Genomic DNA, 17,345 nt, shown 5'->3' on the forward strand with positions numbered 1-17,345 from the left:
CGTAAAAAATTTTGTTGAAAAATGCGATTAATCGCGATTGGTCTTTTTATATATATATATATATATATATATATATATATATATATATATATATATATATATATATATATATATATATATATATATATATATATATATATATATATATACATACATTTATACACATATATATATATATATATATATACATATAGATGGATAGATATAGATAGATAGATATATACAGTAAGTATTCCCACCTACGGATCTCTGTCAAACGGAAATTCCCTCACCCGGAAAAACAACGTATGCATTCAATTTTCTACTCCTACCAATAGCGAAGCCCGCATTAGCGCAAACTCAAGCAGTCCTCGCTCTATACTACGGAAAAACTTTGACCGATCCGACATCATCAGATCAAACGGAAATTCCCTCACTAGGAAAAAAAACGTATGCATTAAATTTTCTACTTCTATATTACATTAACGGTCGATTCCTTACAACGAAGTTCCGGTATTGTATCCGAAAGCCATAGCGAAGCCCGCAGTAGCGCAAACTCAAGCAATTCCCAGTTCCCACTCGATACTATGGAAAACCTTTGACCGCTCCATCATCATCGGATCCAAAACGGTGACATGTAAGTTACTTCTTTGGCATGCGTTTTGCTGAAATTGCAAAAGATTAAAATGTATTCATTTACATTTTCGTCTGTAGCTCATGGCGTCCAAACGAAGAAGAACGGTAATGACCGTGGAAGACAGAGTGAAATGCATCCGATTAAACGAAGCTGGACACAAAGTAAAAAACATCCAGGAGACACTTGGAGCCGAAAAAACCTCAAATCTACGAGAAAGGAAATTGCTTCCGGCTCGACGGACGAAGTACAGTGGCGTAAATGAACGTGTCCTTTTGTATGCACAAGAATCACCAGACATGCAGTGATGATCAACGGGACAGTTACTTGCAATTAGCAACAAAACTGTATGATACGCAGACAAACATTTTCATACAGCAAAGAATGAAGCCAACACAACAACTCAAAATAGGCTCATTTTTTCCTAAGTCTGAGAAAAGTCAACAAAAATACAGTACAGTTTACTCTAGTTAAGTACAGTGGTGTTACAGTATTTTTTTCATTATTAGTATTTGGACCATGTTTGTTATACTGTACTGTATTTTGTTCATATACCTGTACTTTATAGTGCAGTTTTTGTTTAATAACATTTTTATTATTATTATATTGCTTGTGTTGTTAACTTGTTACACATGTATTTTGTTAACATACTTGCACATTTATACAGGACATGTACCGTAGTCGTTTCCCACATAAGGAAATTCCGTTATAAGGAAAGATTGGACAATGCAAATATGATTCCTTACTAGAGAATACTTACTGTATATATATATTCCTACTTCTGTGCTGCTACCCAATACTGTATATATATATATATATATATATATATATATATATATATATATATATATATATATATATATATATATATCAAGTTAAACTTGTAGTCGCTACAAAAAATGTTTTATAAATTATATTATTATATTATATTGTATAAATGAATCAATCGACATCAATTTATGTGGCCTGCGAAGACAAATCATGTGTTGACTTGACATGTTTTTTTTAAATTGCCTTCACTGTTAACATAATATATTCAATATTTCAAGCATTTGTTACCAATCCTTCCTTTAAAATGCATTCGAAAAATAACAAATTATTTACTAGCTTCGGAAATCAGAACTACGATGTGGCCCGCCACAAAAACGACCCCTGTCATATATGAATGGACTAACAATGCGGCTTATGCGACGTAGCGAGAAGTGAGCTACTGGCGGCCATCTTACTTTGCCACTCGCCATACATTGATTTCTCCTCTGCGTTTTCTTGGTGTTTTTTGTCTCTATGGCGAAAATGCCACAGTGTGTCGCAGTTAGCTAGCAATAAGCTTTGCTGACCACTAGAGTAGATTAATATGTTTTGGATTCGCTCCTGAGTGAGTAATAATCATCTCCATGGCAGCCATTAAATAGCAAATTAAATCACATATTGAAAAATGTGCAGAGTGGTACAATATGGTGTCATATTAAGGTTTCAAAGTAAGTTATGGATTCTTAAATGTGTTCATTTTTAATGAGCAAATGAAACTTGAATTCTTGCATTCTATTTTTGTCTCCAAGGTTGATGCAAAAAACACTCTGGAGTACATACCCAGTCACAAGAAGATCTGCTTACCTCTCTCTGGCAAAACCTTAAAAACATTACGTAGTTTTCTGCAATCAATCACCACCGGCCTGCAGGAAAACCAACTAAGTTGCCGCCCCTGCCAGCAGAGTGTCTTCCGACATAAGAGCGAGCCTAACAACAAACCTGTGAGACAAGCTGTCTTGAAACCTATCTCTGTGGCCCCTCATATAACTAAACTGCGGTATAATGTCCCAGAAAAGAGTGTTCATCTACCAAGGACAACTAAATTGAAGAGTGGTGGACGGGAGTGTAGAGTACATCAACAAAATATCCGCCCATCGATACATCGAGCTCCCAAGCACATTAAGGAGACTTCCACACTTCCAATGGCCATTGGTCCGCAAATAACCAAGCTGGATGTTAAACCCAAACAGCAGAATGCTCCACCACCAAACTACAAGAATGCTAGAGGAACTCAGCAAGTTCTATGTCAAACCATCACCTTGGATTTTGACAGATCCAAAGAGAATCGACCCATCCAACAGCTGAGTACACACCCACCAAGGACACATACTCAGAAAACCAACCAGCAGTGTAGTCCATATGAGGAGAATATCCATCCACCAATCCTCATTGACACAAGACCAATTAGTCAAGATATACCACAATCCAGGTCCAATCAGCAGAAGAAAAATTGTATAGAATTCAGGCCCGATCAACACCGTGTCCTTCCACCAATGCGCAAGGATTGTGAATACAGTCATCAAGAAATCTCAAAGGGCCTTCAGATAACCCAATTGGAATGTCCGAATAGGCATACTGTGCCCCCATTCCACAGGTGTGACAAAGACATTCAACAAGCTGTTGTACAACCTATCACCTTGGTCCCTGAAATCCCCCAACTGCGTAGTAGCTCCAATCAGCACGGTGTCTGCCGACCAACTGACAAGCCCGCCAAAGTTACTCATCAAGATATTCCCGAAGCCATCTGCATGGGCCTTCAGATAACCGAAGTCAAGTCCAACACAGATCATCCATTTGTCCACACATCGGTCCAAAAGGATATTTGTGAAAAATGCTCTCACTTCACTTGGGTGGATTTTTGTCCTAATCAGAAGAATAGTAAAAAAAAGAGTACCAAACACACTCGGCCAGTTGACCCAAAACCCATTTCTAAGTGCCTTCAGATAACCCCACTCTAGTGCGGTCTGCAAACTGTCCATCCAACAATCAGAAAGATGCTCGACTCATTCATCTGTACAATTCGGAGGAGGGCATTCAGAAACCAGATAAATTGGTGTGCCCACCACTATCAGAAGCAAAGCCTCCACTGTGTAAAGGTTCAAGCTGGTTCCCAACAACAACCGTGGACATTTCCCGTGAAGCTTTTGAACTCTACTGGACTTCACTCAGGTTCATCTGAGAGCTCTTATCAGAGCTCTGTCGGCCGCACTTCAATTGGATTGTCGTTGATACAGTCAAGGACCATACACGTTTGTAATCTGTCTCAAGATGGGAAGAGGCAGAACAAGAGGTAAAAATCCCAAAATAGCACTCGGTCCGAATATCATCTACAGTACTGTTTCTCCAAATGACAGGAAAACAAAGATGCTTGTAGATGCTTGTAGCTGGGTTAAAGATCCATTGAGCTGTAATCACTTTTCAGAAACTATTCCCAGACTACCACTGCAACAGCTTTAGCTAAACACCTTAGTTTTGACATTTTATTCTTTATTTGTGATAGTGTGTTGATCATTTTTTACACATTATCTGTTCTGCAGCTAGGAGAATATAAGCGAAATGAAATAAAAAACAAAAACTGGGGTGTCGTGAGAGAAGTCCAAAGAGGTTTTACTCTTAAGTCCTACATAGCAGGGTTAGAAGCACAATTAATAGCCCACCCAGCCCTGAGATTGAGCACACGTAAGGGCAAGCATATAGGGGTACGTGAGATTTTAAAATATATTTTAAAAGTGGCATCAATGCAAAAAAGACTTTGATCAGACCGGTTGCCTCCCTGCCACCAAGAATGACAAAAGATCCTCATTGAAGCACAAATGTCACACTAAAATATCTCACTAAATGCAAAAACATTCAGTTCCTTGCAACAATGCTATAATCAGTGTTAACAGTTGGTAATGTTGTTAGATGATTTTTTTTTTGCAGTTTCTCTTGTATTTAGAATTAAATGAATGATTTCTTGCGAACAGGTCTGTACTATGATCCCAAAGGAGGACACTTTGTTGATAATTGTTTAATTTCTTTTTTTAAATTATGTGCACAAATCTTTATTTCTAATTGAGTTAATTACTTCTCTTTTTTGTTACATCTTTTCATTGTATTTCTAAATAGTGCCTTGTAAAGATACCACTTGCAAAATTGTTTTAAGACTTTTTTTATTTCATCGAAAACATGCTTTGTGCTTGTTAGGTAGGGGGTACTTAGCTGGAATAAAATATATTTCATAGGGTGTACAACAGTGAAAAAAGTTTGAGAACCACTGCACTAGATGATTACTGTGATAAGCTTTGGTAACATTTCGTTCATTTTGCTTGTGTACGAACCACTGGCAACATCAACTCTTACGTCTTACATCATCTTTTACATTATCAATGATCTACCTGGCGTAAGATATACATGCAGTTGGACCCAGGTGTACCGTAACTTGGTGAAATTGATGACATTTCCAAAGGCTTAAGAATGACAGAGCGCCTGAGAAATAATACTATATTTAATTCGCGGCACTGACGTGACTTGAGGATCTCTTGCAGTGCCCTGGGTGGGAACACTACAGACTTCAGTAGGACCATGCAGTGAGACTTAAATGACCCATTTTTTCATTGACAAACCATAGCATCCCCATGAGTTTAGCTTGGAGTACATTTGTATTGCCTTTTACCCAACAAGATACTCTGGCTATCTACAGCTTGAACAACTTCTATTTACCGGGTTACCGCCTCTTATCTGTTCTTAAAGACTGCTGTAATATATCCTTTAGACATAGTGCCCCCAAGTGGCACAAAAGGCTATCACGCCATGAGTCACCAATATGTACAGAAGAGAAACATTCAAAACAATCTTTTTTTTTTTTTTTTACCTTAAACCTGAGCTTAAATGTAATGACAATGTGTTCATTTATATTTAGCGCAATATAATTTGCATAAAAATATTTTTTAAAAATTCAAGTAAAATGAGAAGCAATTATCCTCAAAACAAAAGTGCAAAAACTACTGTTTTACCATTGCTGCACAGCATTTTTTCCAGTTATGCGGTTATTCATTCCTATTAAGAGGTCGTGTCAAGAGATGTAACACTGTAATATTTCAGGGTAAAACACAATGACTCAAGTGATTTGTCTTTCTTTTTACACCTTGGTGGTAGGGTCTCAACTCAAGTGTAAAAAAAAATCCTGTGAGGAAAAGGTGCCAATGTAGCATATAAATAATATCTCTCCAGTCCAGACTTTATAATTATGCTAATTCTGGTGGTCTTAATTTGTGTTCACTCTGAAGACACTTGAAGCTGTTGCTCTGTCCTGGATCTTTGACAGCTCACTTTTGTTGCCAGGCTGTACACATCCATCTCAAAACTGAAAGACAGACAGATATAATCTAATTAAATTCAAACACAATTAAATTGGAACATTTTTTTTTGCAGCAGCAGCAGCAGGCGGTCATTTTCACGGGATTGTATTGTTTATTTGTGTCAAGTACAAAGTAATTGGATTTGAATGGTTTTGAACTAATTCAGAGAAGTGACCCAAAAAACAAGCAGTGTTATTTTCATTGAAATAAAAGAAAAGGGTTGGACGATTACACATGTACGTACATACACAATGGATATAAAAACTCTACACACCCTTGTTCAAGTGGTAGGCTTATTTTTTACATATTTTTTTTCCAATTGACTCTTACAGATTACAGGTCACATTAATGGTGTAAAAAGTTGAAGTGATTTATCTTGGTACATTTTTTTATATCACAAAATCCAGTAACAAAACCACTCAGGTTGTGGTTGGGGGAGGGAGTCCGTTCCTCCTAATCATGCACTTCCAGGTCTCACTGTCATTGCCCACATGAGCAATGAAGTCCCTCAGCAGAACGAGGGAGTCCCCAGGGGGCGCACTCTCCGGCACACATTCCAAGGACTCCAAAAAGGATGGGTACTCTGAGTTGCTGTTTGGTGCATAGACACAGACAACAGTCAGGACCCGTCCGCCCCACCCTAAGGCGGAGGGAGGCTACCCTCTCGTCCACCGGGGTGAACCCCATAGTACAGGCTCTAAACTGGGGGGCAATAAGTATGCCCACACCTGCTCTGCCCTCTCACTGTGAGCAACTCCAGAGTGAAAGAGTCCAACCCCTCACGAGAGGGCTGGTACCAGAGACTGCAAGCTTTGTATGGAGGCGAGTCTACCTCGTACACCAGTTCGGGCTCAATCCCTGCCAGAGAGGTGACATTCCATGTCCATAGAGCTAGCTCCTGTCGGCGAGGATTGGACCATCAAGGTCTCCGCCTTCGGTCGCCGCCCAGCTCACTATGCACCCGACCCCTTTGGCCCCTCCCACAGGGGGTGAGCCAGAAAGGGGAGCCCAGGTTGCCTTTTCAGGCTGTGCCCAGTTGGGCCCCATGGGTGCAGGCCCGGCCACCATGTGCTTGCCAGCGAGCCCCACCTCCAGGCCTGGTTCTAGAGTGCGGCCCCGGTGACATGTATCCGAGCAAGGGAAAAATGAGGTCCAAAATTTGTACTCATCATAAGGGGTCTTTTGAGCCATGCTTTGTCTGGTCCCTCAACTAGGACCTGTTTGTCATGGGTGACCCACCAAGGGCGGAAAGCCCCAGACAATTTAGCTGCTAGGATCATTGGGACACACAAAGCCCTCCTCCATCGTAAGGTGACAGCTCACGGAGGGGTGTACATATAGAGAGTGAAAGAGACAGAAAGAGAATGTGCCTTGTGCTTGTGGTCTTCACAACTTTGTATCCTTCGCTGCAGGAATGAAGCTTGTGTTCTGAATTGGCCGAGTTGATCCGAATCCTATGTGCGCGGATTCCAATGGGCTTTTTCCTACCAGAGGCTGACTTGGAACTTAGAGGAGGACAAGGGAAATGTGCGTAGTCACAGAAAAGGGGATCCACATCAGTTGTCATCGATTTAAGCTCATCTGAAAATGATATGTAAGAAAGCGGGCAAAATTAGGCACTCTCAGTAAGTCAACTTTTACAACTTGGCATCATATACCCCTCTGATCTAATGTTTTTTTTTATCATTAAAAGAAATGTTAGAAACTGTTCATTCAGAGTCTTTTTACCTCTACATACAGATGGACCTGTGTCTAGGATATCCTCACAATGTACTTCATCACAACTGTCACTGCTCATACTGTCAAACCCCGCCCCTTCATCATCATTGGGCTCGTCGTCGTCGTTGCCATGTCGAACAACAAGTACTTGTGGTAGTATATCTCTTTGTATTTCTTCGAGATGCCTGGAAAACACGTGTGAGTCATGTACATGCAGAAGAAAGTAGTCATTTGAAGCTGATTAATTTAACATGATGTATCACATTTAAATTACAAAGTTATTAATATTCACAAAGTTGGATAACACATTATAGTAATGAAAGTCTTAAGTACACCGAGAGAAAGTGCCAATTGGATGGAACACAATCTCTATTCATCCCAAAGTTATTGGATGAGTAAAATTCTTCCACAACACACTCTTCTAATCAGGCCTTCCTGGGCCTTGCTCTGTGCAATGGGGTACAGTCATGCCAGGACAGAAAAGGGCCTTCCTATAAACTGTACATTTGGATGCATGCAGTACAACTGAGAGGCAGACGGGCCAACTCTATCTGTACCCAGCTCAGCTGACATTGGGCAAGAAGTGGTGTATACTCGACAGTTAATTGCAAGGCATGTATAGACAAACAATTATTTAAACTCACGTTTACACCCATGGACAATTTAGTGTCTTCAATTAATCTCATATGCATGTTTTGAGAATGTAGGAGGATTATGACTCTGAACCCAAATAAATGTATGATCGCCTCATATTACATATAGCTGGCATTGGGCCAGAACCTCCTGTATCACAATTTGGTACATTTCCATTTTTTTCGTAAATATATACTATTGGTCAGTCCACATGTGTGGGTATTAGCTTTACAAATTCCTAGTCAATCTTAAGTGTTGAAAATGGCTTGCTCTCTTTGATGCTACAATGTTAATGGTTGAAGCAATTTTTGGGGTCTGCTGAAAAGTGATGATTTTAGAGGTACGTGGGTTCTACCCGATGCCAACGATACACATACACAACAAATTGATGAAATCAGAACATTTTTTAAAGTGATGACAAATTGTAATGTGGCGGGCCGGGTCTGGTCCCCGGGCTTTGAGTTTGACACCTGTGCATCACACTGACGAACACGTCAGCTCATTTAATAGTATGCCAAAACAGAGAAATCGACAGCATTGCTATGACTGATCGGAGGCAAATTTGAATTACCGCAACCTTCATTACACTGGCAATAATGCAGCAAAAGTATTTTCCAACCGCCAAAAGAACTGGGAAGAGTAAGAGGAAGAAGAAAAAGAAAAAGAAGAAGAAAGTTGCCATGCATTACTGCCGGTGGACACCTGCTTTATAAATTATAGGATCCTAAAGAAAGTGGCAGTTATGCACCAAAAGTGTTTGCCAATCACCAAAAGAAAGTGAAAGAAGAAAAGGAAGCATGAATGAATAATGAAGTCTTTTTTTTTTTAATCGAGTCCCAACCTTAATATTTATTCATATTTCCATTAATTTACACAGTCATATGTTGAAAATGAGTTACTGTATTGTTTCCATCTAATAAAGAGTGAGCTGTATACCTGCAGTGTTTCTCCCTCCAAGTTCTCAGTTCAGCAAGCACATCACTGCTCTCGTTCCCATTTCTGTCATGAGGGTTAAGCATGTGCTCTGGTACATTTATGGGCAGGCCAAGGGGGGTAGCAGACATACAGGGTGCAGTCTGTGAGGAAAAACAAATTCAAATACAGTGTATAAATGCATTCTAACGACAGCTGAGTAAGCAGAGTCAAAAATGAAAAGTACAAGCATGACAGCAGAGGCTACACATAAGTACAAATATAATAACTTAATGAAACCGAATACAAGATATGCATGAAAATGTCTCCCTTGACAAATAATGCAGAACCAACATATTGAAATTGCAGTTCATCTGGATGTAGTTTCACAACAAAGTCAAATAGACCGTTATTTCATGCCACCTACCCTCAACTTTTCACGTCTTGCTCGTATAGCCTTGGCAGGGTTTCCACAGAACACAATCTTACCAGCTCCTAGAGTATGAAAACAGAATGGAATTATTTCAATATTTAAGTCCTGTTTATTGCATTGCTTTTGTTTCATCATGAAGCAATACTAAAAAGCCATATACCGTATGTGTATGTGTGTGTGTGTGTATATAATATATATATATATATATATATATATATATAATATGTATATATATATATATATATATATATATATATATACACATATATATAATATGTATATACACATACACTTGGGTTGTGATTGTGATACTTAAATATTATAAAAATATACAGTGGCATGTGTTGCCAAAATTTTAACTTAAGTGCCATTTGACATTTATTCAAGTGTCACGATTGAAAAGTGCATATACTGTTCCAGTAACTGTTCCTGATACACAGGAGTGCAATAAATAAAACTCCATTCACAAAGCTCAACTTTCAGGACCTCAAATGTTCCAAAAGTATGTTATAGAACGTGCAAAACATAACATAAAATAAGGTATCGAAAATATTGATACTTCATCAATGTAATACAATATTTTCCCCAGCTCTATATATACATACACATATATATATATCTAGATATATATTAGGGGTGTCAGTTTAGTGCACTATTCTCTGCGTTAATCCAACCCCCTTTTAACGCCGTCAATTTTTTGGATCGCGTGATTAAGGTTTCCATAGCAACCAGTGGCTGCATTGATCAAGGCTGCTGGTCACCACGATCTACACATGTATATTAAAAAAAAAGCTTTAGAGTAGAGAAGGTGTTACACCTGCTTCAAAATATTGACGATGAGATGAGGATGAATTGCTCGGCAGAAGACACGTATCACGTATACATATACATATTATATGTATGTATGTATGTATTTATGTATGTATGTATGTATAAGACCATAGTACGTAAACATTCATGTGAACCGTAAGTAAACATTCATGTGAACCATCAGGATATGTAACCATGCGTCAGGACGCTGCTGTCTTCTTTGACTTCAGTTAAGTCTGAATCCACAGAACCAGGTGTGGACACTGGAGAGGAAAGAAACCCAGATGAACTTGCTGATAATGGTCTGGATCCAGTTGTGCTTGCTGATGAGAGGGGCCGAAGGCAGGAGGCAGGGCGGCTGGCTGAGGTGGGCCAGCTATATGCACCGTTTGCATCTGCTTCTACATAGAAAATGATAAGTGTGTCATTAAAAACCTTTTTAACAACAGGTTAGTCCACAACAAAAACATATACATACGGTATTCGGTCGATGCTGGGGAGGAGTCCCTTAGGTAGTTCCGGAGAATAGCCCAGTCTTCCCACATGGTGCTACTTGAGCTCAACCTGCCATCCTCCACTCTTGCATTGTCAAGGTAACGCAGCTGTGGAACCAACTCCCTCACTGCATTCCAATAATTGTAATCGATCTGTGGTGAGCAAAGGAAAATAGGCAAAATAAAGTAATGTGACTGCAATTTGAAGGTTTAGATAAATGGCACAATTACAACAGAATTATTGATTTAAATGATAATATCAAACGTCATAAAGTTTGAACTGAACATTTGTCATCTTCCACCAAATAACAGAGACACCGTGCAAAGAAAGAGAATAACTAGTAGGGGGAAAATGAAAGCAACGAGAAAATGTGAGGCTTAGGGAGAGAGGAAGTGAGCGGTTGTTTGTACATTGGAAAGAGAGTTTGGCAAACTCAAGTTGCCAAGTCAAACCCTCAGCTCCTACAAAGAGCAGGCCTAATACATATTCAGCTCAGCCATTCCCTTCTTTGCCCTAGTTTCCTAATTAATTCTCTGTTGGTGAGCATAAATAAACTCTCTTACAGTGGCCCCAAACTTTCCATACTGTTATAAATCAACAGAAGGCGGAAACCATGGCTGTGCCATATGAAAAATGTGCAGCAACACTAACTGGCCATTGAAGAGATCCTAGAGCCACCATTATATAACCCCAGTTCCAATTAAGTTAGAATGTTGTGCAACATGTAAATGAAAACAAAATATAATAAATTCCAGATCCTTTTCAACTTATATTGTGTATAGACCCTTACCGCGCGACGTCACATTTGTTTGCCGTGTGCAAAGGCTTCCATGTCTGAGTGAGATCGATGTCGAGAGGCAAAATAGTCGTAAAGTCCGTTCGGTGTTCATAACAATGGCAAACACCAGTGTTGTTTATGGGTGCTCTAATCAGTCAATAAGAAATAACAAATCTTATTTTGTGATACCAGCAGTGATTCTAATCCCCCAAACATCTTCAGTTTTTCTACATATTGACTTCTAACAACAGGTGGCATGATGGTCGATTGGCTTGCACGTCTGCCTCACAGTGCAGCGGTGGTGGGTTCGAATCAGGCCCCGGCCTTCCTGCGTGGAGTTTGCATGTTCTCCCCGTGCCTGTGGCGGTTTTCTTCGGGTACTACGGTTACCTCCCCCATTCCAAAAGCATGCATTGTAGGTTGATTGGCCCTAGGTGTGAGTGTGAATGCTTGTTTGTCTCTGTGTGCCCTGCGATTGGCTGGCAATCAACTGCATTTGTTCTATGCAGGCCCACTAGTTGAAACAATGCATTCTCATTAATATTGCGTTTGTGGAATAAGAGTTAATCCACAAGGTTTTAGCCACCTAAGGGGGCGGCCATTTTGTCACTTTTGTCGACTGAAAATGACATCACAGTTGCTCAGGGCTCAGGTAATGACCAATCACAGATCACCTGTATTCAGAAGCTGAGCCATGATTGGTCGTTATCTGAGCACTGGGAGAAGATGCAAACTCCACACAGGAAGGCCGGGGCCGGAATCGAACCCACAACCTCTGAACTGCGAGGCGGATGTGCTAACCAGTCAACCACCGTGCCGCCCCGCCATAAGATATATTCTTGAAAAAAAAAGAAAATGTTTGGGTTGACTTATCCTGTAAAAAAGGGACTGTTCTTAAAGCGGATGTCAACTTAAACATATTTTTTTCAAGAATATGTTCCCAGCAGGCCCACTAGTTGAAACATGGCATTCTGATTCATTTTGAGTGTGTGGAATATAAATTAAGCAGCAAAATGCACTCGTTTTTAGCCATCTCCAGGGGCGGCCATTTTGTCTTCTGTCGACTGAAAATGACATCACAACTGCTCACAATCACCAATCACGGCTCAGATTCAGAAAACAGGTCAGCCCTGATTGGTCGTTGTGAGCAGTTGTGATGTCATTTTCAGTCAACAGAAGACAAAATGGCCGCCCCCAGAGATGGCTAAAAAGAGTGCATTTTGCTGCTTAACTTATATTCCACAAACGCAAAATTAACCAGAATGCCGTGTTTCAACCAGTTGTTCTGCTGGGAACATATTCTTGAAAAAATATCTTTGGGTTGACTTCCGCTTTAAAAAGTAAAAAAAATGTACTAAATTGGATTTTAAAAAATGTAAACAGGTTGTATGCATAGCTGTAAGCTTCATTCTAATATATTTGATTGTGTTTCAAGTTTTAAATAATTTATCATCATATAATTTTCAGTAATTATCTAGCACACTACCAGAAGGAGCCAGCGTAGCAGAAGTGGTATGCATACCACAGTTTGAGAATCCCTGAGTTACAGTATAAAAACAAATTGACCTACTTGTGTGGTAGTGGGGTTTGGCTTCAGACACACAGGGTTTCCCTCCAAGGTGAGGGTCTGCAGCTTGCCACACAACCTGAGATATTGAACCTGGACAAGATCATTTACGTCATTTCCTTCCAGATCTAACACTTGTAGATTCTCCAGCATGCCAACCTGACTCAAGTCTGACACTTTGTTAAAGGCCAAGTACAATTCCTGAAAAGCAGAAGATAAAATAGCTAAAAACAACAAAATCAAAAACAACTGCTTGTAAATGTTGAATTTACACATTCTGACTTATGAACTGTACCCTGAGAGAAGAAAAGGTCGAAATGCCATCCAAGTCTTGTAGGCAGCAACAAGACATCCATAGAACCTGCAGATGGGATAGCGTGGTTCCCAAGTCTCTATGACAAACAAAATAGGACAAATAAAACTTTTACATTACACTGTATCCATATTGTAGTGAGATCTGGGCCCAGTTTTTTTTTATATATAGTTTCTTTTTCTAAATATTAGCAGTTGTTACCCACAAGTTCCACAAAATTCTATGCTTAGACCTTACTTTCTGTTGCATGTTTTTTGATGTATCACTCATAAACACCTAACAACTATTTCTTTTTTTAAGATTACCCCTGGTTAAACGCAATGTTCATTTTCAGTTTCTGCAGAGAGACTTCAATACTCAGAATTTAAAATCATCACAAAATACTGCAGATTTGTTAATAAGATATGTTATTGAAAAGATTAACACACAACACCATGTGCGATGGGAGTAGGAGAGGCTCGGACGTCTTATTTTGTCACTTTCCTAGACTTAAAAAAACCCGGATCTAGATGAAAGCTTGACTAGACTTTACTTACAAAGGACACGCCGAAAATTAGCAAAAATGGACAAACACAGATTCCAATGAAATTGGGACATTAGCCATCCATCCATTATCCATACCGCTTATCCTCACAAGGGTCACGGGCGTGCTGGAGCCTCTCGGCTGTCTTCGGGCAGTAGGCGGGGGACACCCTGAATTGGTTGCCAGCCAATCGCAGAGTACACAGAGACAAACAAACATCCACACTCACACCTAGGGGCAATTTAGAGTGTCCAATCAATTTACGATGCATGATTTTGTAATGTGGGAGGAAACCGGGGTAACCGGAGTACCCGGAGAAAACCCACGCAGGCACGGGAAGAACATGCAAACTCCACACAGGGAGGCAGAAGCCGGGATCGAACCCACGACCTCTGAAATGTGAGGCGGACGTGCTAACCAGTCGATCACCGTGCCGTCGTTGGGACATTATGTAAAATGTAAATAAGAACAGAATACAATGATTTGCAAATTCTTGTTAATTTATAATCTATTGAATCCACTACAAAATGGAATATATCCAAACTGATAAACTTTGTATTTTTGCATATATTCACTCATTTTGAAGCCTGCAACACGTTCCCAAAAAACTGTGACAGTGGCATGTTTACCAATATGTTACATCACCACACTCAACAAACGTTTGGAAACTGAGGACATAAATAATTTTTAGTTGCTATGTCATTGCAATTGTTCGCCAGTCAGGCCTGCACATTTACTTCATTATAGTATTTAAGTACATTATATTATATATTGAGCAGAGGTGGGCATGCCCATAATGATTGATGATTCGTCACTAACTGTTCGTTAGTCTGTCACTGGTGGACGCCCGTTTTTCTGACGTTTGTTGCAGGGACCAACTGACGGACCAATGGACTTCTGACGGACTAATTGACGGACTTGACTGACTGATGGACTGACAATTACAATTTAGTTCCTCATGAAAAATGATGGACTGACGAATGACGGACGGGTACCCTGGCCGCTGACGAATGACAGACCAGCAAAATTTAGTAAAATGCCCATCTCTGGTATTGAGCACAAGTGGTACAGAAAATGGATGGATGGATTAAGTGCATGCATGCCGACTAAAAACCAGGTTGAAAACTTGAAGACTAAGTTTGTGTACTGTGTCACTTTTACTCACCGTATGGACATGAGCACACTGTTGTTCATTTTGAGCTGCACCAGCCTAGGCAAGTAAAAACCTACAGAATGACATCAGCTATTTAAATGACAAATAAGATGACCTTTTTCAAGAGTCATACCAATTCCCTCAGTTAAATTCCAGACAGCCAGGTGCAGGGATAGACCGATTATCAGCGCCAATATTTGGCCTTTTGACGTATATCGACATTGGCCTTTTTGAGAATCTGCCCGCTAGAGATTATCTTAAAATGTTTAAACCTCAGGGAATTATTTTGTTTGTTTGTTTGTTTTTCATTTTCACTTAACATTCCAAGAGATGGTGCTGAGGCTGGAAACTCCATGCACTTTTTTTGTTTCAACTTAAAACAAAGGTAAGTGAATAAAAAAAATTAATAATATAATAATATTAAGATTGAGAAAGTATAAAGTGAATAAAGCTAATGTACATAAACATTTAAGTTTCAATATTTTCCTTTTTACTGCAAATGAAAATAAGCTCCAAATATCCGTTATCGGCCTCCTCGGCTACTAACAATCGGTATCGGTATCGGCCCTCAAAAAAAACATATCAGTCTATCTCCAGCCATGCAAGTACTCCACTTTTGCTTCTTACTGAATTTTTTTTTTTTTTGTAAAATGTCAATATAGTCCTCATAATATTATGCTGATGAAAACTGTGTGACTTTTACAGTTGCATATTAACTTTCCATATCAATATTTATCACACAAGCAAGACTATACTTTAAAATAACAAACACCACATACATAGAAAAGCTAGTGTATTTTTCTAAACGAACAACATGGTAGTTAATGCAGATGCCTCGATTTGCTCTGTAGCTCACCAAAGTTACCGAGGCTGTTTTCTTGAGTGTCCACGCAGATTTCCAATGAGGTCACCTGAGACAGATCTTTTGTTCCGCACAGTAATTCCTGTGAAGGACAGACTCAACTCAGCACAATTGCCGAAGATGTAGTGTTGATATTAGACAGGATTCCTATCTATAATAAACAACCAGCATATACCCAAATGGTGGGAACTGCAAAGGTATATATTATACTGGAGGAAATTCACACTTTTGATCTAGATACAACATATACACTATGTGAGCCATAAAAATAAAACTGTACAGCAGCCAATGGTGGTTTGTCAATAGAAAGCACAAGGGTGCCGCCCCTAAATCATGAAAATGAAATAGCATAATTAAAATATAGTACTTCTAATTATATGTATATCTGTTTTTGGATTAGCATGATAAATAGTTTATAGTTATTGATGATTGAAATTGATTCATTTATCTCTGGCGTCTCAAACAATGATGCAACATCCGGTTTTCGCCCACAGAACAATGCCGCTTGACATGTTGTGATGTGCCATGAGATTTTTCTTATGGTCAATCGCAGGCACATATAGACAAACAAAAATTGAACATTCACACCTGTGAGCAATTTAACATGCATTGTAGGGAATGTGCAAGGAAACCCAAATACCCTAACAACAAAACCTACAAGCCTGAGGAGAACATCCAAACTCCACAAAGGAAGGAAAGAGCCAAGATTCAAGCCCATAATATCTCTAATGTGAAACAGATATGCCAACCACTACTCCAGTGAATTAATTTAATTGATTTCAATTTGTTAATTTAGATAATTATTTTTTTTCTTAAGACAATGAGGTTTTTTTCTTTACCTTTTAAAAAAACTCATTGTCTTAAGGAAAAAAAAACAATTATTGAACATATAAGAAGACAAGATGAACTCATTAACCATGTACATTTAAATGTTCTCAACCCATTAGATATCATTTCTGCAAAATGCACTGAGCTTATACCAATGAACAGAGAATACCTATCCTTGTGTCTTTTTGTGACCTTACCAGCTTCTCCTGGGACAGATAGAGCTCCACTGTTGCTTCAGCCTCATCACAGGCTTTTATGGCAGGAGCTGGGTTGAAGGGTCCAGTTTGATCGGTCACAGTCACCTGCACCCGGCCAAAACCGGACCGAACTTCCCGCTTTCTACACGCGCGATCCATTCTTCTTTGTTAGCAATGTCTACGTTGAAATTATGTGCCTCGCTTTGCTTTTACCTTCGTCTTGTGAAAAAGAGAATTCAGCCATGTTTTTTCATCCAACGAACGCCACTCGGTGCGCTCTGTCAAATGTTTGCCTGACAACCACTCATCTTCCTGGATACGGCAAGGGTGGTCCAGTGGCTTCATGGGAAATGTAGTTT

General features: G+C 39.4%; 1 protein-coding gene and 1 long non-coding RNA gene across 4 annotated transcripts; one reads left to right on the top strand and one right to left on the bottom strand.

Annotated features, from left to right (window-relative positions):
* Window positions 1–327: 327 nt before the first annotated feature.
* On the top strand, window positions 328–4,630 carry LOC147148417 (uncharacterized). Its single transcript, XR_015086584.1, has 3 exons — window positions 328–616; window positions 694–860; window positions 2,173–4,630. It is a non-coding gene; the product is annotated as an uncharacterized LOC147148417 (long non-coding RNA).
* Window positions 4,452–17,282, bottom strand: lrrc56 (leucine rich repeat containing 56). Of its 3 annotated transcripts, XM_086029003.1 has the most exons (13): window positions 16,987–17,282; window positions 15,956–16,043; window positions 15,112–15,172; window positions 13,406–13,502; window positions 13,270–13,311; window positions 13,114–13,203; window positions 10,749–10,917; window positions 10,465–10,671; window positions 9,455–9,522; window positions 9,052–9,191; window positions 7,492–7,667; window positions 7,134–7,344; window positions 4,452–5,768 (listed from the first exon to the last, which is right to left on the bottom strand). In XM_086029003.1, exons 1-13 carry the CDS (start codon window positions 17,143–17,145, stop codon window positions 5,681–5,683), a joined length of 1,596 nt encoding a protein of 531 aa, XP_085885129.1. In that variant the 5' UTR covers window positions 17,146–17,282; the 3' UTR covers window positions 4,452–5,680. The 3 variants fall into 3 exon arrangements, with proteins under 3 accessions (XP_085885129.1, XP_085885128.1, XP_085885127.1); XM_086029002.1 differs by having other exon boundaries at window positions 13,114–13,311; window positions 15,965–16,043; XM_086029001.1 differs by having other exon boundaries at window positions 13,114–13,311.
* Window positions 17,283–17,345: the final 63 nt, after the last annotated feature.

Source organism: Filicampus tigris, chromosome 4 (assembly GCF_054856515.1).
Source record: "Filicampus tigris isolate MCC_2025a chromosome 4, RoL_Ftig_1.0, whole genome shotgun sequence".
Taxonomy (NCBI): Eukaryota; Metazoa; Chordata; class Actinopteri; order Syngnathiformes; family Syngnathidae; genus Filicampus; species Filicampus tigris.

Bases quoted from the DNA above. Each gene is read 5' to 3' on its own strand.
- lrrc56 (XM_086029001.1), bottom strand. From the start codon at position 17,145: ATGGATCGCGCGTGTAGAAAGCGGGAAGTTCGGTCCGGTTTTGGCCGG. The intron at 13,503-15,111 runs GTGAGTAAAAGT...TGTTTGTCATAG, and splicing joins AGTGTGCTCATGTCCATACG to AGACTTGGGAACCACGCTAT. The intron at 7,345-7,491 runs GTAAAAAGACTC...TATCATTTTCAG, and splicing joins AGGTCCATCTGTATGTAGAG to ATGAGCTTAAATCGATGACA.